This window comes from Arachis ipaensis, chromosome B5, assembly GCF_059453495.1.
Source record: "Arachis ipaensis isolate K30076 ecotype BB chromosome B5, ASM5945349v1, whole genome shotgun sequence".
NCBI classification, from domain to species: Eukaryota; Viridiplantae; Streptophyta; class Magnoliopsida; order Fabales; family Fabaceae; genus Arachis; species Arachis ipaensis.
In genome coordinates, this window is record NC_142440.1 from 158,539,743 (window position 1) to 158,561,606 (window position 21,864).

The 21,864-nt window shown below is 30.0% G+C and overlaps 1 protein-coding gene and 1 long non-coding RNA gene across 2 annotated transcripts; both read right to left on the reverse strand.

Annotated features, from left to right (window-relative positions):
* Positions 1–3,872: 3,872 nt before the first annotated feature.
* LOC107642225 (RNA-binding protein-like RNA recognition motif protein) lies at positions 3,873–6,143 on the reverse strand. The gene is made up of 5 exons (XM_016345519.3): positions 6,009–6,143; positions 5,213–5,285; positions 4,686–4,759; positions 4,461–4,587; positions 3,873–4,385 (listed from the first exon to the last, which is right to left on the reverse strand). The coding sequence occupies exons 2-5, from the start codon at positions 5,213–5,215 to the stop codon at positions 4,119–4,121; spliced, it is 471 nt and encodes a 156-aa protein (XP_016201005.1). The 5' UTR covers positions 5,216–5,285; positions 6,009–6,143; the 3' UTR covers positions 3,873–4,118.
* A 10,212-nt stretch (positions 6,144–16,355) lies between these two features.
* Positions 16,356–19,581, reverse strand: LOC107641534 (uncharacterized). The gene is made up of 2 exons (XR_015883625.1): positions 19,053–19,581; positions 16,356–17,025 (listed from the first exon to the last, which is right to left on the reverse strand). It is a non-coding gene; the product is annotated as an uncharacterized LOC107641534 (long non-coding RNA).
* Positions 19,582–21,864: the final 2,283 nt, after the last annotated feature.

The window sequence follows — 21,864 nt, forward strand, 5'->3', positions numbered from 1 at the left end:
GCAAAATCAGGTTTTCCATGAACCTAGTACGGTATGACATATTTTGACACTGTTTATAAGTTAGTGTTTGTTATGGTACTTAAAAAGATATTGTCTGAATTGTTAAAATAGATTAAATAATTAATTTTAAATTTAAAAGTACAAAAATTCAAAAATTTTAAATATTTTAAATTTATTATAAAAAATAATTTAGACAAAAGTTAAACACTAAATAAAAAACATCATAGAATTGGTCTTATAAATTTTATTTCAGTTTGAGCTACGATGATATTTATAAGATTTAATTATTCTGTCTTTATAGTTTTATTAAATTTTTAATTAAGTTTTTATATATTTTTTTTAATTGAGATCCTATTTTATTTTTAATTTTATAATTAAATTTTTTTATTAAAAATATTAAAATTAATAAAATATTTTTTTTCAAAATATATGGAATCAAAGATCTAGTTAGATTTTTAATTATGAATACTTTTAATTTGCAAAGAAATATTCAGTAACTCTAATATTTGTTATGTTAAGAAGAATCTAATTATAAAATTAAAAATAGTATAAGAATCTAATTAAAAAAAAAGTATAAGAACTTAATTAAAAATTTAGTGAAATTATAAAGAACAATAGAATAATTAAATCTATTTGGAGTTATGTTTTAAGTAGTGGGAAGTTTGATGTGAGGGGGGAGGAGAGGATCTGCGATGGCACATCTCTTCCTCTTCTCCACCAGGTTAACGGCAAAGACACCCTCTCTCTTCTCTTCAACCCTCATCTACGCCTAACTACTTCACATTTTAAACTTCAATTCCAGTTTCAGGGATACGTACACAGTACTTAGAATCGCTTATGTGCCAGACTGCACGGTACAGACATCAAACTATTCATTTAGAAGCCAAATACACTTGTAGAACCCTGTTATGCTGGAAAAGTCGTTCTGAGATGATAGATTAGACTATAGAGAAGACTGATGTTAAAGCACATCTGAATTTATGATTCTCCTTTATTAGGATGATCTTCTAGTCTTCTTGTTGTAGAATTTCAAATGCCGATTTATTGATCAGCTTTCTTATATGCATAGCTTGCTTTATAAAGATTGATCATAGTTTTATCTATGCTTAGTTATATCTTAAATTGCCATATCAGAGGATAAGATTTCTGTTTTCCTGATTCCTATACCCATTTTATATAATACCATACCAGAAAGTGGTATGAACTATACTGTATTGTAGGTTCGGGGACTAATGTTCCTTGCAAGGAGCATGGGGATGCATAACTAGTTGGGATGGAATGGAAGCATTGGCCTCATATGTGTAATGCGTGCAGCACCTTCGTATACCAAAAAGGAAAATGTATGATGAATACTGTGAATCTGTGATCACTTCTTAATGAGTCTTTGAGAAACTCAATTCCCTATATGTGTTGTGCATCCATTCCAATTGTAAGAAATATATCATTGGAGACTCGACCAAGAATAACAAAGATACTATTCCCTTTCCTTGTTTCTCTCTTTCTTTCTTTTTTCTTCCTTAGAGTAGCACTTAACAGAACTAGATGTGCTATTTATACTTTATAAAATACATATCAAATGATTACAGTGTGTATAATGTTTCCGTGTCTAGAGGACGAGATGAATACACAAGATCTATCAAAGTTTGTTAATATAACTCAAAACTTCTTGTATTCACAAGGGAAAACAAAAAAGGGCATTTTTTTTGTTGTGTCTCTAACAAAAACTAAAACAAGCAGAATACAATCCCGAAAAACTACACGGCAGAATCTTTCCACAAAATCTGCTTGAGGTCATCATTTGACTGAATCCATACCAATTGAGAATAAACACTCTTAACTTCTATCTTTTGCCAAACAATCTATAGCAATATTAACTTTTTTTCTAACCTAAGTGAATGACACCTTTCAATTTTTACTTAACAACTCCATAATCTTTTCTATAATATCCATATTATCACTTGCAATATAGTTGATAATATTATTCAGCAAAAGATACATCTCTATAAAATCAATTTCACAAATCACGAAGTCACAATCAACTTCCCACGTAATCATAAGACCATTTTAGACTGCCTAAAAACTAAATCAAAGGACATACGCCCCGAGCTACCTAGCACCCAGGTGCCATAATGATCACGGATAACGCACTCAAATCCCACTACAAGAGAGTCCGAAAAAATACCAGCATCATAGTTGACCTTAAGAATATTTTGGGAGATGACTGCCACAAAAAATTCTGGACTACGTAATCCCAGAAGTTTCTATCCTTCTTCACCCTTTTCAACTCATTCACCAAGACTCTCACAAGGCAAGAGATTTTCTTCCTATGCCAAGGTTCATTCGGGTTAAAAAAAATCATTACATCTATTCCGCCAAATCCACCAAATCCCAGCAGCCACTACTTCTTCTTTACCATTAATAACACTAGTAATCCAGGATCGGAAGTCAGAAATATTAGCATGTTCAACAATAGAAGGATCTAAAGAATTCCATACATCACGAACAGTGGAACAATCCCGAAGGCAATGCAACACAGATTCAGGCTCATTACCACATTTGTTACAAAGGTCACTCACTGCTAAGTCCCTTTTATGACAAAAGACATTAGTGGGAATGGCATCATGCAACGCAAGCCAAAAGAAGAATATGACCTTTTTCGGAATGAAAATCTCCCATAGCCACTTCCAATTCCCGTCACCTCTCCATTGAAATTTCATATATGCAAGCCAATTGTACCCGTTTTTGGTAGTATAATCCTTCGAAGCAGTTGGCTTCCAAATCCAACCCGATTTATTCACATTCCTTCCAAGAAGAGGAATAACCCCCCAAAAAGGATTTAATATCCTCGAAAATTTGGATGGACAAGTTTTTAAAATTTTAAGTCCCATTATAGTAAACATTATCCAACTTGAGCAATAAATTAGAGACATGAATAAACGGAAGAAAATATGCAAGAATACCTAAAGGACTCCAAGGATCATACCACAAGGACTGAAGCAAACTCCCTGTATGCCACCCAAGACCCTCTTTATGGACATATAGAGTTTAGAGATGCTTTTTGACACAAAAGAACCATGTTTAGCCAATTCTCAATCCCTATTTTGCTTCAAATATTTATAAGAAAGAAGTTTCATCACAACTGCTCGTTATCCTTCAACATTTGCCAATAAGCGCCACATTAACACACTACAAGTCTCTAACTGCAAGCCCTCCTAGATTTTTGGGAGCCACAACTTTCTTCCACTTAACTAAAGGAAGACCTCTGCCATCCACATTACCTTTCCACAAGAATTGACGCATCATGGAGTCAATCTTGTCATGAGCATAGAAAGGGAAGTTTTCATTTGATAGACCGGAATTAAAGATAGAATTTATTTTACCAAACACAATCTCCCAGCCTTGTTTAGCATGCGTCCTTTCCAACTAGCCAATTTAGCACGAATTTTCTTAAAACATCTTTCGCGCAGCTCTATCATGATCAATATTCACCCCTAAATATCTTACGAAATGTTGAGTGAAATGAATGCTAGAAACACTAGATAAAATATCATTCTTTTTGTGAGAAATATTTTTAGAACATTTAGCTTTCAACTTAGACAAATTCACCTTAAACCCAGATGCCTTTGTAAAAATGTCCAAAGCTTCTATGCCTTCACTCACACACACTAACCTAACTCAAATAAACATCAGAGATTCAAGGTTTCCCCAAACCCTGCTGCACTTTGTTCAAAAGAAACCAAAAGAATTAACAAGATTATATTCCCATTCCTGGTGAGGTCACGTAGGGTTTAATTTTCATGTAAATTATGAAGACTCTATCAACTTTATAACTCATTTTCATGTAATTTTTTTATATTGTAACGCAAATAGGTGGATACAAAAAAAATCAATGATTGCAGTGTAAAACTAATATTTGTACATCTTTTAAATTTGAAGGTTCCTCCTTAATATAATGTCATATGATAAAGCAAATTGCCTCAGACCTCAGTCTTTAAAATTAAAAAAATAAATAAAAAAAGCTAAGTCAAATATATGACATTCTAATTTATGGGTGCCACAAATACGTGCGCCTCCTTCAATTTTATGCCATCAAATTCTACAGTCCATACTTGGTTGGTTCAAGAGATATCATCATTTTGCTTTTGCTTCTTGGTCCTAGAACCCTCCTCTAAGGATTTCAATTTGTTCTTTATTGCGGCTATTTTTGCACTACGACTTGTCTGTCCCATGCCGCTTCTGGTAAGATGCAACTTGTGTCCTTCACCAGTTGCTTTCGTAGGGTTATCGGCTGTTTCCAACATGTACTTCTCACCTGCAAGGCGAACAACCAACGGCCGGCCACAAGCTAACCTCCCATGCATTTTCTCCTTGGCCAATTTCGCTTCCTGCATACTCACTTTAACAATGGAAATCAGGGACTTGCTTGAGAGCCAAGTAACTAATGTATGCAATCAACGTACCTCATTTGTGCTATACTGGATAAAGGCAAAACCCCGTGGCTCCCCACGTTTCGGGCCACGAGTGTGCCACAAGAAGTCCTCAGAAACAATCTTTCCAAAGGGAGAAAACATTCTGAGCAGAGCAGCTCTGGTAAATATCAAAGAGAAAAAGATGGTATTAGAATACGCATGATTCAATGTAGCACAACACAATTAAGCCTTTCTAGGAGTTATTATAAGTCTTACTCTGTAATTCTAAGATCAAGGTTACCAATATAGAGTCTACTTTCACACTTATCATCAATGCAACCATTTGGATCCTGCAATCAGCAATACATAAAATAAGTGCAGAACACAATCATTTAAAAAACCAAAAATCAGAAAATTATCTGAAAAATTTTAGTTTCTATCGTATTAGTTAAGTAAACTCTAAGAACTCCAAAACAGGAATTTAGTCCAAAAGTGTATTTATGAGATGATGTGCTCTTTTCCTATGGCATTTAAAATCGGAGGTACTGTTGTTCCTCTTTGTAATACAATTTTCATTCTAAAAGAATTTCTTCTTAGTATCTACATATATACATCTGATAGAAGTTCCATTTTGACATACAAATCATGTGAACATAATGCTTCTTAGATAAGGATAATCCTATCAAAAAGCAAAGAACAATATGGAACATGTAGAGCAGCATTACAAAACTCTTTAGGTAAACAAAATTAATTTCAATAACAAGGAAACATGAGATAGTTAAGATTTCAGGCTAAAACCATACCATGATTGCAAAAGTGTGCAAGTGAAACTTCTTCTAATCAACTAAAACTCCAAAGCATCAAATCTCCTTGACTCTGCAAATAAACAATACAATATAAATGTAACTCTTCATTCTACAGGTCTTAGCAAAAACTTGAAGGTTGACATATTAACAAATTCTTTGATAGAATCAACTTGAATACGGTTCATTCAAAGTTAGTCTATTGCCTGCAAAAGAGTCATCGTTCTACAGTGCAAGTGCAAATTTGCAATAGCAATTCTTAGAGAACAGAATCCTATGTATGATTGATTTTACTGTAATTAAGAAGCCAAAGATCAACAAACTCTTCTTGTTCTGTTTCAGATAAGAATTTATTTCTTACCCTTTTGAATGGAACACTCATTTTAACAGAAAAGAATAACAATAATAATAATAAGCTCAATGATCCATGCTACAAAGAGAAATCCAAATATAATTAAATGAAAAAATTTTATATAGTCAAATTTTCAATTTTGCAAAATGGGTTCCTTCTCTCGAGGAAAAAAAATCAAAGAACAAAACAATTTTGAGAAAAAAAATTAGTCAATTAAAAACGCTGAAAAGCACTCGAACTTAGAATATAAATTAGAGTTAACCAGAGCTTCCAAATGGTTATACAAATTAAATTCGAGAGCTTTTTTATTGCTGCCCACAATTAACAGAACAACAGAAAATATTGCGGAAGTACCTACCTAATCAATGAATTGATTGATTTTCAGATGGTTCAGAAACGAAAATTAGAGTAAAAACTTGGAAAATTAGATGAATAGACGGTTACCGTGAAGAAAAACGATGCCTTCGACTTCAACTAGTTAGGGATTCTGTTACTGAAAGATGATGAAGAAGAAGAAGAAGATGAACTCCACAAGGTAGAGTTGCTTCACAGTGGGCTTGACTTAATGGACCGGCCCAATGTAAAATTTCCTTAGTTTTTTTTTTGTTGTTACAAAAATAAAAAGATAATAAATAAAAATAAAAATAAAAATATTTAAAATAAAAAATTACATATGTAAAAAAGTGAATTTTTTAAGATATCTGAGGAATTTTTCCTACGGAGAATTTAAAAAAAGAAAAGTCTAGGACGCCAGCAACTTTTCTAAATTCTGATCAGCATGTAACCAGTAAGGAAAAGTGAGTCATTGGATGAAATCTCACACTAATATCACACCATTAAAATCATCATTGATGACTATTTAATGGCTACAAATACCAAAAGTTGTTGGTCTCTAACACTCTTCTTTAAAAAATATAGCTTTTATAAATAAATTTTAATTTTTTTTTTGTAAAAAATTTTGTTAATAGTGACAAAATGTCTAAATAGAAGACTGGTTTACAAATCATCATGGCCCAATATAAAATGCTTGGAGAGGATTTTTGGTAAAGGCTCAACAGCAAAAAAAAATTAAAAAGAACATTTCATTAGTCACGTATAATTAAGTTTTTCAAGATGATTAATGGTTTCAGCCTCTTGAGTCTATGAACAAAGGCCGCCATAATTTGCTGCTCACTACACATTTTAAAATAGGATACACCACCTAACATCTATGTGTGTGTGGATGTTTTACACAATTCACCCCGTAAGATTTTTCTTTAACAGATACTATTATTGTTTTTCTCATATAGCATTACTCTCTTATTTTTTATTTTATATTCTTTTTTGGTATTTAATTTTAAATTTTAAATTTTTTATTTTTTAATGTCAATTAAAATTTTATCAGAAAAAGTTAAATTATCGTTACATTAAAAAATATAAATATTAAAAAATAAAAAAATTACCACTGATAGTGTATCTAATAATAATAATAATAATAATAATAATAATAATAATAATAATAATAATAATAATAAGCGATGAACAGAAATATCAAATTGATCCAATTTAAAATGATGATCACATATATTTATATAATTTAATTTTTTCTAATTTTATTATTTTTTCATAGTCAATATATAATATTATTGAAGCCCTAATTAGGAGGATAAATAATTGAAGGTGCGTATGTATGTATAATATACCCATCTATGTATAATTCACATGCCTGGAAGTCAAGATATGTGAACATTAACGTTTTAAGGGTCCAACTAATTGATAGAGTACAGAATATAACCGAAACTGACTCCTTTACTCCTCTAAAAAACAAACATAGAATGATAGAATGTATCGTTTCCATAATAAAAAAGAAGATAGAGCTGTAATTAAATGTAGATTTTTTTTGTTGATAATAATATTAGAAATAACAAAAAAAAAATCTATAATTACTTTTTTTTGTTTTGCTTTTTTTAGTTAATTATATTTTTATGGTGTTGTTCTCTACGCTTCACTTATTGTATTAGCTTCTCTTTTAAAAATATAGAACGGTAGCATAACCTTTCCTAAAGATCCAAAAGAACATAATCAATAAGTAGTTATATAAAAAAAACATACAAATTTCTACAGGCCCTTTTAACCGCCAGTCATTGGCCGCTGCGGTGCTGTCTTCGCGCCTCATGAAGGTCCGAACTGCGCATGATATTATTTTTTTGGTTTTTGGTTGACGTTGGGAAGGTGGCTTTCCCGAACACAATACAAAAAGATTAGTTATAGTCGCGCGAAAAACCAAAGAAATGACGAAGGAGAGATATTAATTGATCTTTCCTTATGTTCAGTCAAAGAAACTACATTTTTTAATTTATGGAATTTTTTTGAATAAATAAAAAATATATGTTTAAAAACACGTTATTTAAATTTTAATTATTTTAATAGAGTTTACTTGACCGTTGAACTTCTGTATTTGTATAGAATTTGTTTTATCTATAAAAATTAGATTGTATTAGATTGGGTGAAAAAAATAAAAATAAAAATAAAAAAATTAACAATAATAATTATTATCATTATCTTTAGAGTACATCAAAATTTATCAAAATAAATTATATTTTTTTAAAAAATAGTAATTTTTTTTTAATTTATAATAAAAAATTCTGATTAAATATAATTTATTATTTCTAAAGATGATAATAATAATTATCATTGATGCCGATAATATTAAAAAAAATCATACTTAGCTGTACTGTGTGTGAAGAGTTAAAAATAACGTATTTTTAGAAATAATATTTTTTTTTTATTTTAGAAAAACACCTCAAACTTATTGCCACAGTAAGACCACTCAGATTGAAGGTTTCTATGCGCCACCCTGTTATACTCGGTTAACTATTTTTTGCATCAGAGGAAAAGCTCTTTTGTTCATTTGCCCATGTTACCAAATTACATTATTTGATTTTTTTTACGGTCAAATTGATCATTTCATCCTTTGCACAAATAATAAATTTTTATTATATCTAATTTATTTTTTCATTTTTTCATTTTTCCACTTTTTTAGTATATTCAATTGCAAATTAAAATTACATTGTATAAATAAATTATAATTAAAATAGTTATTTTTATGTATTTATTAATAATGCACAACTTTATAATTTAAATAACACTTTTTTTATGTAGTGAAATATAATTTCTATTTAAATATTTTATCTTGTAAAAATTATAAATATAAGTATATAATCTTTTATATTTATCAAACATAAAATAAAATATTTATATTTTTAAAAAATACAAACACCTTCCTAAAAAAATTTACTAAATCAAACCTATAACTTTACATGCAAACTTTTATGTAGGAAAAGTTTAAAATCATCAAATAACTTTTACTTGTATGAATTATTGAGTCTCAACAATCTTTATCTTTCTTAAAAAATTTTTTATTATGGTCTAATGTTCTTTCAATAATTCAATAAAAAAATATGAGTGAAAGTAATTACATAGGTATTTTACTCATTTTAAAACTTAAAAATTATAATTTCTAACCTAACTAAATATCAATTATTATAAAAAGATATTTTAGTATTTTAAAGGTTAAGTATAAGAGTATTTTTATCTTTTTAATATTATATTATTTTTTTTTATTTTAATATAATCAAACAATTTTAATTAATCTTATACGAAAAATTTAGTCTTTTTCATGCTAATGATTAAAAGGGTGTTTTAGTACTGTAACATGATGAACTACAAGAGTTTTTTTTTTTTAATTATACTCAAATTTTTAATTTTTAACACAATCAAATAATATGAATTAGTTCTATGATAGTATGATGGTATTTTATTTTTATTTTTTTTAAATTGACCCTCAAAGGTTGTTTTGTTTTTTTTGAACATCAATTATAAGGGTATTTTAGTCTTTCAAAAATTGAGATTAATCGTAAAAATTTATTTTAGTTTTTTAAAAGTTAAGTATAAAGATATTTTAGTCATTTTTATATGCAAAATTTTAAATTTTTAATACACATACAATCTTAATTAATCATATAAGGGTATTTTTGCCTTTTTAAAATCAATGTTAAAAATTTTGTAGTCTTTTCAAATGAATTCCAAGAAAACTTCAGACTGGTTATAATGAAATTCAAATATTAATTTCTAATATAATTAAACATACTTAAATATGAAGGATATTTAAGTCTTTTTAAAAAATTAATACTAAAAATTTGTTTTTATTTGAGTTTTAAAGAGAATCTTAGTCATTTAAAACAAACTAAAAAAATATTTTAGTCTTATTAAAATCAAATTTGAATTTCTCATTTTTAATATGAGTAAATCAAATGAATAATTCTATAATAGTATTTTAGTTTTTTTTTTTAAATTAAACTTAAAATATTATTTTGTTGTTTTAAAAAATTAATTATAAAGATATTTTAGTTATTTTAAAATTTTAAATTTGTAATTTTTAATATAATTAACTAAGACACTCACCCAGATATTATTGTTTAATTTGGTTAAAAAAAACTTGAATGTATAGACGTGAAGAAAACAAAATGAAGAATGAGTATTATTCAATAAATCCAAAATTTGAATACAACATAGAGTGATAACCAATTTATAACATCCAGTCACATACCAATAGTAATTGAAATTGTGCCTACAGTTTCTAATATTAGGAAAACTAATGATAAATATAAAAGTAAAATAGATTTTTGTTAGCTTAGAAATTTAATTTAATGCTTCTAATGATGTTCTTTCACACTAACATAACATATAAATTCGATCTTATATAAATTTGCAGGAAAAAAAAAGGGCTAGAGTTGTACAATAATATAGTTGAGATGTCAAAAGTCAAATTGTCAATCTACAAAATTGAAGAGTTGCATACAGCATACTTAAACATTATTCTTAAACTCGACAATAATATGTGTGGTAAAATTGAAAGAGACGAAAATCTAAAGGTGGTGAATTGAATTATATTGACATAAAATTTCCTTGAGTTAGCAAGCAACAATTTTTCATTGATAAATAAGTCATGCGTGCGGCTCTCAAAATTCTTACAGCATTTTAGATTCAATCTATGAAGCACGGATTCTCTCATGGTGCTGGCGTATCCGTGTCGGACACGAATCCGACACCGACACTCGGTGGATACTTCAAACGAGCGTATCGGCGGCGTGTCTTCTTGCGATGCAAAATTTTGGTGGAGCGGTCACGAATCTGAACGAGTCCGACCCGAATCTTGGTGGAGAGTTCACGAATCCGAACGAATCCGACCCGATTCAGATGTTCATGAGACAGATCTTTCTACTGGACTGCAAATCTTCAATTGATTTTGTGATTTTATAGCCCGATTAACCAATTTTTTTTTTATAATTGATTCATGATGGACTTGGAGGAGAAAAAATTGATACATTTTCTGTTAGCAAGATGGCAAGAGTAGATTAAAATTTTTCATTTTTTTTAATAATTGCATAATTTTAAGACTTTTTTATGCAATTATATTTACTCTTATATTTATAATATGATATTTTATTAATTTAATATATTATTTAAATTTTAATTCACAACGTATCCTAAACATGTCGTATCCAATTTTTTATAAAAAGAACGTGTCGGCGTATTCGTGTCGTGTCGTGTCCGTATCGCGTGTCGTATCGGTGCTTCCTAGGATTCAATACAACACTTGAATATGTGTTTCTCTTTAGGATTGTTATTTCTTATCTACTCTTATCTTAGTATTTAATATTAAATAATATATACAATTTTCTTTCTTTTAAATTCATTTTAGAATTTAGATAATTTCATCCTTTTAAATAATATATACTCTATTGATTCTTATAGTTTCACCAAATTTGTAAATTAAATTTACATAATTTTTTTCTATCAATTAAGTTCTTACGCTATTTTTAATTTTGTAATTAGATTATTTCTAGTGTAAAAAATTAGTTACTAAATATTTCTCTATAAATTAAAAGTATCAATAATTAAAAATTTAATTAGATATTTGACCACATATTTTTTAAGAGAAATATTCTGTTGATTTTAACATTTTTTACATAAAAATAACCTAATTACAAAATTAAAAGTAGTATAGAGACTTAATTGAAAAGAAAAAAAATATGGACTTAATTAAAAATTTGATAAAACTATAGTTTATAAAGACAAACAGAATAATTAAATCTATTTTATATAATAATAATAAGGAGAAGAAGAAAAATCGGTTGCTAATTAGAAAATAGCGACCAACTTCGGTCGCTAAGTTAGCAAATGATTTTTGAACAAGACCACTAAGCCCTCACTAAAGAGTATCGGTTGCTAAATCGGTTGTTAACATAATTGATCGCTAAATAATGACTAACTTTTTGGTTACTGAGTAAATCGGTCGCTAAATAGCGACCACCTTTTTAGTCGCTAATTTACGACTAGTATTTCGGTCTCTAAGTCGCGATCAACGTTTCAGTCTTTAATTTGGTCGCTAAGTGGGGATTTGTATTTTAGCAACCAACATTTCAGTCGCTAAATCGATCGTTAATCAGCAACCAAACATTTTAGTGATCAAATTTTCATGTCTAATCCTAATTTTTTAATTATCAATTTTTTACTAAATTTTTACATCTAAACCATAAAATGTTGAAAACCATCAATACAAAACCTAAACTTTAACACATAAAAGCCAACCCATAACAAATATATCTCAAATAATATAACACACTTAACCAATAACCAAATAACTCATCAATTCAATATCATAGACAACAATAATAATAAGTAAACAACACTCTCAAATTACTAATTACATTATTTAAGGTCTATTAACTAACTAATATCACAACTAGTCAACAACAATGAAATAATTATTCTTTAGATGTACGGTCACTAACTCACCATCTTCATTCTCTCCTATATTTTGTTTCTCCACCTTCTAGTTGAGGAATCGGAATTTATATATATTTTTAAAAATTTTAAAATATTGATTATATAAAAAATATTTGATTTTTTAAATTTTTTTTTTTTGTCTTTTCCAACCAAGTTTTCAAGTCATCGTCATTATTTTTTCTTATTCTGACTTCGCAACCAATTAAATGACTGAAAACTTGAGCCACGGTAATTAGGCCTTTTTTCAATTGGAATGGATTCTATTCCAACTTTCTTTTTTAATTCTGACTATTTCACACCACACATCCATTTTATTTAGTAGATTACTTCTTTTTTCAGATATTTTTTACATAACCTATTTTATAACATTTTTAAATTCATCCTACCAATATCAAAATCAGATTAATTATTACTCAGCATACTTAGCTAACTCAAAAAGAGAAATAAAGCATGTTAAGCCTGTTCTATAGGATTCTTTAATAGACCAAGAATAATATAACTTGTTCGGTAGGTCGGATACTGGACGGATCGGGAATGTCTCTCTAATCTCTGAGGACCGGTTGAATAGTTGGTTGTATCCAACTTCCCGAGCTCCTCGCAAAGTGGGGGGTGTCACCTGCAAAGACACTCTGACGCTCAAATCAGTGGGGTGTGCAGGTGAAAAAGTGGTGGAATAATGGGTGACGTACCTTGGGGGAAGGGTAGGTCCCCTCCCCTTATATACCTTGTCAGAGGTGGGCCCCCTAAGGACGGATCTATCTTCCTCGAAGCTTCCTAGCACAGCTGTAAACTGATGAGCTGTGAGGGGGGGCAGGTGTTCGGGTCGGTGGCGGGGCTAGCTGGGCTGGGCCACAACAGTGCCTCCAACGTGCCAACTATGGCCGTGAGCGCCGTTGATGGCACGTTTCGCTTTCTCGCCCGTTGGTGGTCGCTTAATCGGTCGCTCATGACCGGAACGTGCCTTCTTCGCGCGTGCAGGTTTCTCCTCTGCCTCGGGTGTCTTTCGTCACCTCGTTCCTCGCGCCTGACATTAATTACCCTTAATGATTATTTTGAAATTCTAGCTGAAATGACCATTTTGTCCCTGGCTTTTGCGCTTCCCCTGGCTGATTTTCTCCACTCTCCTTTCCAGTTTCCTTTCAGTTTCATTGTTGCTGCCATTGCATTTCTCCTGTCTTCTCTCTTCTTTCTTTCCAGAATCTTTGCTGCGTTTTCTTGCTTTGCTCAAATTCCACCAATCACTCGATTCCTTTCGCATTTTCTACTTCTATCTGGTAAGCTTCCTTATTCCCATCTCTGGTATTGGTGTAATGCTGCTTGCTTCCTTGCTTTGGCTTTGCATGTTTTGCTTATTGATGCGAGTCATTCTGTATGAACTGTATTCTTGGTAGCGTTTCAGCGTTAGGTGAATAGTGTAGGGGGTTTACCATCTTAGGATTTTGTCTTTCTGACCTTATTTCGATGGTCATAGCTATTGAATAGGTAGATTTTAGCTTCTTTGACAGTGATGTTGTAGTTTTCTGGTAGTGCGTGCTGCCGACCTCCCTACCTTTTAGAGACTGATCTTGGGTGGTGCCCCACTGTAAGTATGGCCCAGCGTCCTGTTGTTAGAGTCGTGAGACCGGCTGCGTATGATCGATACGCGTGGGTGACCTCAGATGTAAAGGAGATCCCGAACCAAATGTCGTTGGAGGAGCTTACCGAGTTTCGGCAGAATGAGTACCTTTGTGGTGGGACTGACGAGGAAGTTAACTATGAGGTCTTCGTTCCTGCCGACAAAGAAAGGATCTACGAGTTAAACCTGCATGCTTCCCGTGTTCCCGACTGGATGTGGTTGTACAAAGCCATGTTCACTCGCTTGGGAGTCCGGCTCCCTTTTCCCCCTTCCAGATGGCGCTATTGAACCGTTGTGACGTGGCGCCATCGCAATTGCATCCAAACAGTTGGGCCTCTATTCGCTGTTTTGAGATGGTCTGCGGTCATCTGAATTTACCGGTCTCCGTGGAAGTGTTTTTATTTCTTTTTACCTTAACAAATACTTCGAAGGAAGGGAAAGCCAAAAAGGGTTTCATGTCCTTCCGGGCTGCCCAAGGTCGTAGGATTTTTAGTGTTTTTGAGGATTCTTATCATGGCTTTAAAGACAAGTATTTTAAGGTCCGCCCAGCCGAAGGTCGGCATTCCTTTTGGTTGACCTTAGAAGGGGAAGGCCGGATTCCGACGTACTGGAGTTTTGGAGGGGGGGCTAACTCCTTTACGAAGGTAACCTGGGGTTGTCCCCCGTGAACAAGAGGGTAGCCGACGTCTTGTTGGCAATCGTTGGAAAAAACCTTATTAACCCCATCTCCTTATGGGTGACCAGGATATGGCCAGGAGTTACATACGTGAGTGTCCGTTCTTTCGATTTATTTGTGCTTGTGATGTTTTTATCTTCCTGTTTTAACGACTAACCGGTTTTTGCGTGTCATTGTAGTGTCAATGTCTGCCGAGATGACCGGTCTTGACTCACTTTTCAACACCTTTTTGGCCGGGAGTGACGACGACTCTGCCACCCCTGCTCAGGAAGCGCAGGCGCCTCCGGAGGATACCCCTAACCCGGAGGTTCAGTCTCAACCCTCCCAAGGGGAGGCAGCTGGCACCAGCGCTGGGGCGGATCCTCCCCTCCAGGTGGCAGTTGGACCGGAAGATCGGGTGGAGGTGGACTTGGACGAGGATGAGGTCCATGTCGTTGAGAACCCGAAGAAGAGGAAACCTTCCTCCAGTCCCGAGGGGGCTCTCACTGTCATTATTTATCAATTACGTTATGACAAATCTGGTTATTAAAAAAGATTAAAATTGACTTAAATATACACAATATTATTCCATGCCTTTTATTTTTATTTTTATTTTATTTTCATAAAAAATCATATACATATTATAAGAGAACATCATCTTTTTATTACCAACGGTTCTTCCATTCAATAGTTTCTATAAAAAACAAATGGATGCTTTTGTTATTTTCAGTTCTTTGGTATGTATGGACTGACGTATAATAATATTGTGTTTGACAAGAATATATGAGATTTTAAAAGGTTGAAGTATAGATTTAGTCCTTAACATATTCGTAGATGAAGTGCAGAGTAGATAAAAAGATAGCTAATAAAAGAATAAATGGTTAAAGCGTCCTCAATGTTAACAGTCGTAGTGTATGATAAGTGTTCTATAATTTTTTTGAATTTAATTGTTTCTTTATTATTATATGTTATTCTGTTTAATTTATGCTAAAAAGACTTAAGATAATCATCTTATCGTGGTAGTGTAAAAGTTGTAGGTGATATATTTACTTTGTATGCTCTTAAATCTCATATCTTTGATAAATATTTGTGATTGATTAATTATTAAAATAAATTAGTTTAATATATATTATATATTTTATTTAAATTATAATAGTGAGTAAATATTTTTTTTTTAAGTAAATAATACAATTTTTTCATAAAAATAACGTTTGAATAATTGTGAAATTAGATTATACCACAAATGGTGATAAATATCTTAGCATTAAATCTGCTATAAAACAAACTTCTACGAATATTATGTTGTATTATATAATTAGTTATATTTTTTCTATTTTCAATCTACATTATTTAGATTGGAATATTTTAAAAAAAATTATTTAATTTTTTTAAAATTATTAAATCAAATCCATTACAACTAATTAATTAAATTGATTAAATATATAAATATCTTATAATTTAATATAATTTAATGTATATAGATACATGACTTTTACAATTTTACTATTTATTATAATAATTTTTATAAATTATAATTTATTTTTATTATCTGCATATTCAATTTTTAAGAATAATTTTTTAATTTTTTACTTATAAATAGATTATTTTTTACTTTAATATATGAAATTTTTATTGTGTAATTCATTTTAACAAAAATAAATTAATTTATAAAAATTTAAATTTAAATAAATTATCTATAAAATTATATGAAAATTCAATTATATAAAATTTAATAGTTTCTTTCAAAACATATATGTTAAAGTACTGTCTATAAACTTAATCAGTGTGGGGAGTCATTTAATTTCTTATAAAATGCATTTGGAACTCCGACATATGTGAGGAGATCAATCCTAAAGGGGCAGTTGTAGAACCAACCATCATATCCATTAGCATTTGGAACTCCGACACCCCATTGAACTTTCGAGCAGATTGCCTTATCCTTAAATCTAATGTCGACTATAGAGATGAAATCCGATGGAGAGAGGCTTTCGAACTCATTCATATCACCATAGTATTCTGCCTCGGTCCAATCATCCGGGTACTCAAGAAAGTTCTTCTCTTGATAATCCGCGACTTCCTTGTTTACTATAAGTGGGAAACAATCCGCATAAAACTTTCTGAATCCCCCCATGGATGATATTAAGCTTTTGATATCTTTCCTGTTGGTTGCAGGCCACACAGATGAACACATATTTTCCCACAAACTTTCTTCTTTTGAAACGGAACAAAACGCTGCACAGGTACATGCTGCACTAGCTAGGGTAGGGCCATGAAGACGTCGTAATATGTCGTAGAAGAGATCACTATTCAACGAAGGGATGCTATCAACCGGCACGACTGACATTGCTATAATCCGCAGCCTGTCAAAGGAGCACAATCAAATTGCATAATAATAATAATAGAAAAAATGAAGGAACATGCATTCTCTTAAATAATAAAAAAAATTAACTAAAAATTTATTAGTTGATAATCAGGCATATAAAGGTAGGACTATTAAGACTTAGTTTATCTGATAAAAAAACAAGCAGACAACTATCTCAATCCAAATTTTGTTCAGGAATGTATATGCCTGTAAAATTATGCTTACTTTACTATATATGTGTTTCATAAAATTTAAGTGAAAAATTTTATAACTATAGTCTATAGTTATCCCCATCTTGTAATCATAAGACCTCAACATCATAGCATTATGATAGCATGAACATAACTTAATACCGTCATTGGAACTTAAGGGTTTGAAATAGAAACATCAATCAGACCAAGAGATTTACATCATTTTCCAAGCATTTCTAACACATGCCATGGCCAAATTATGAAAGAAAGTTTCCTAAAAACATGCATATATACCTACACAACACGGGAGATCAAGTGAATATCCGCAAATCCAAAGTTAACATCTTAGAACTTAGAATATCAAAATAACTTCTTCAGAGATACTCCAAATCTAATCTTACATTCCTATAAACATAGGTTTCCCAACATATAGAAAATTTATGAGGAAAAAAAAAACAGGAAGTAGTGCTCATCTCATATATGTAATTTCCACTCACTCCCTTAAAGTATATATTATAATTCACAGCCAAGACAAATGAGTTCTTTCTAAAGATTGGGATGGCAAAAGGGGTAATATAAATTCTAAATTGTGTTTGATAAGTGTCTCAGGACAAAATATTCAGAAACATTGAGCCAATAGAGACAGAGACAGGACGAAAAAAGAAAAGGTCCCTGTCCCTAGTGTATCTAATAACAGGTTAAAGGAGAAGAAATTAAATTGTCCCTAGTTTACTGGGTACAAAAAATGAGCAAAACCAAATTTAAAGTGCATAAAAAGAAAATTCAGAACAAATCAAACCAAAAAGAAAATGTATATAAAGAACCCTTTTACTTTTTAAATTTTTTCATATACAAGATTAAGGCAGCACAAGCACCTAGTGTATCTAATAACAGGTTAAAGGAGAAGAAATTAAATTGTCCTTTTGATAACAAAGTTAAGTCTTTTTCTATTAATAACAAACCGAGTAAATTGAGTATATATAGAGCGAGCTATTAGTCCAAGTACCAGCTTTAAATATATTTTGTAGCACAATAGAAGTTTGGTAAGAACAACAATAAAATGATAACAATACTATTCTTATTCATGTTTATATAATTGTAGTTATTCACTGAAATTCCTATATGAAGACAAGTATGTGAATTTATGTATGTTTCTTCTGCACATGTTCTCTTACATTATATTTGATGCTATTTAGGATCTTTCATGTGCCTTTGTTAAATATTTATTTATTTTTTTTTGTTTTTCATCCATTGAGAGATTCAATCAATCGATAATAAATTAACAAGAAGATAGAATAAGCAATAAAATTAATTAAGCAAATAACTTTCATCAGACTCAATAACTGATATATGGTAGATAGCTAGTTATTAGTACTAAAGTTAAGCTATTTCTATTTTCTAACTTTATGGAAAAACTCTAATAAAGCAGGGAATGAAGACAATCGATACACATGATTCGACTGAAATTAAGCTGAGCTGAACCTTAAGGCTCTCAATTGATAATGCAAGTGTGTAACAGAGTCCCAGAAAAAGGATGGTCGGGGACCTTATTTCAAACAGTTACATCCATAATAATATTATTAAAACTAAATCAAACATTATTGAAACTGAATCAATCAAATAACTTTTTTCATTTATTTACTTTAACTATCAATTTCAATATAAAGCACACAATAAATAAAAAAAAGTAATACCTTCAAATCCCTAACTCTAAATAGCAACAATTAACCCCAATTAAAAGAAGATTAGACAAATTCTAAATCAAAATAACGGGAATCAAAATTCTGAACCAAGAATGAAAGCAAGAAAGAAAGATCAATGTAGAAGAACGAACCAGTGACAGGGGAGAGGCCGCGATAGCTCAGATTGGCGCAGGGGGAGGAGGGTGTAAGGGTTTCACGCACGATCGAGGAGATGGGAAAGTTCGACGCCGGTAAGAGAAGGACGGAGGGCAGCCGCGCGACACCACAACCACACAGAGGCGCAGGGTGGATAGGAGATTAGGGATTTCACGCACCGTGAATGAGGGAGTATGGGTTTCAGGCACTGTGGAGGAGAGTCGAAAGCACGACGCTAGACAGAGGAAGATGGATCAGCGACGCACCGTGGAGCAGCAGTGCCAGGGTTTCGTGCGCTACCAATCTCACTTCGCAGGTTTCTGCAATATTGGGGGAAATTACTGGTTATAAGATTAAAAAGAAGGCAAAATAAAGCAGCATTTCTTGATGCAGTCGCCACGGATGGTGCGGCACAATGCACATGAATGGCTGGTGCTTCTGCAGACATGTTTTGCGGCGGTGAATTGAGCGGCCGGCAATTTTTGGCCGCTATGTTCCGTGTCTGTTGTAGACTTGTAGTGATACTTAAACCGATAGGAAAATGCTATGTGTCCTTTTAAATTCAGCCTTTATTCAGCTTTTAAATTTAAATAATATTATTTAAATAAATTTTAGTTAAAAGACATTCCTAATTTGTAGCTAAACATGTTAGTAATTAAAATTAATTTAAATTTTAAATACTAGAATCTCTCTAACTTCTTACCTACTTCATAAAATAGTTATTTTATTAGTTTTTTATTTATTTGCACGTTCCCCTCCCCCTCTCGTGTACGTTTTTTTTTTTTTTCTCTCTTACTGTTTTCACAAAAATTTTTATAGAAGAGTATTATTTCTCTACAAGTAAATTTATTATTTCATATTTAATATTTTATTATTATTATTATTATTAGATGAGTCGTGCTATTTTGTTCCTATTTCGAGTGACTTACATACTAACTCAAAACTCATTCATCATTATTGTCAAATGAAATTTTAATAAGATTATATCAACATTTGAATTAAACAATAAATGATCAGTGTATGCATCAATATTCTTTTCTTCTTCTTTACTTTTTTTTTTCCTTTTTTTCTTTCTTTTATTTTTTTAATCTTTATCTCTAGAATGATTAGAAATGACCAGCAACATAAAAATTTATAGTTTTCAACAATTTTTTTTATTATTAGTTGAATTTTTTCATTGCTTATTTGAATATTAACGCTTTTAAAATTATTAAAATGTATGTTCGTAAAAATTAATTTTTTTCAATTATAACACATATCTAAAATTATTAAATTATACAGAAAATATTTTTGAAACACATCTAAAATTATAAATCTAAAATTTAAATTTAAGCATTAAAAATAAAATTAATTTTTTATATTTTATTCGAAAAAAAACTCATCTAATATTTCTCTTTTTTTAATAGTTAGATTTTTTCGTTACTTATTTTAATATTAATACTTTTAAAAGTATTAAAATGTTTGTTTGTAAAAATTCGATTTTGTTTTCAATTGTAACACATCTAAAATTATTAAGTGATACAAAAAATATTTCTGAAACACATCCAAAATCATAAATCAGAAATTTAAATTTAAACATTAAATATAAAATTAAATTTTTTATATCTTATTCGATAAAATTCATCTAATATTTCTCATTTTTTTATTATTTGTTGAATTTTATCGTTATTTATTTGAACATTAATGCTTTTAAAATGATTAAAATGTATGTTTGTAAATATTGGTTATTTTTCATTTATTACACATCTAAAATTATTGACTTATATACAAAATATGTTTAAAACACATCCAAAATCATAAATCCAAAATTTAAATTTAAACCTTAAAAATAAAACTAATTTTTTTATATTTTATTCGATAAAAACACATCTAATATTTCTTATTTTTTTACTATCGTTTTCAAAATTATTAAAATGAATAATTAAGCTAATTTTTTTAGATTTTATTCAATAAAAGTATATCTAACATATTAGTTTAAAATATGATATTTTTTAGGGACTTTAGATGTGTGGGTTAATAATTAAAATCCTTAAAATTTATTTTTTGAATTTTAAAATTAAAATCTTCAATTTTACTTAATTTAATTTTTGAATATGTATTTAAATGATAATCTGTTAATAATTAAAAATGCTAAAACTGAAATAAAAATTTTAAATTTTGAATTTTAAATTTTAAATTTTAAATTTTAATTTTATTTAGTTTATATTTTGGATGTATATTTAATTTTAAAAAAACACTAAATCTATTTAGATATATTTATTTTAATTTTTTTAAATTATTGTAATAAAAGGCTTATTAAAGGACCACTTTTAAAGGATACCTAGTCGGACCGTTAAATATATTATCTATTATATACAATTATTAGGATAAACAAATAAATATAAATTAAATATATAATTTAATTTTAATTTAAACTAAAAACTAAATAAATTATCAAAAAATTGCAACTAATTTTGTTTTTAATTGTTTATAAGTTTATTTGGAAGTAAAAATTTTTCTATAACTACTAATATCGTCGATAAAAAAAATTATAAATCTCTACAAAATAAAATATATATATATAATTCGTGGGTTTTGACAGGTTTTGGTGGGGCGAGGCGGACAGACTTTTCTACCGGACCAAGCGGTTTTTTGTCAAGGTCATTTTTTTTATAAAATTCAGTGATGTTATTGATCTACAAGAGGATAAAAATAATAATCGAAGATATTCTAAGTTATATTTTAGATTATGTTTTATGTTTGATTGATTATAAATTTGAAGATGTTTAATTATATTTTTTGGACAATATTTATTTTATTTTGGACAAT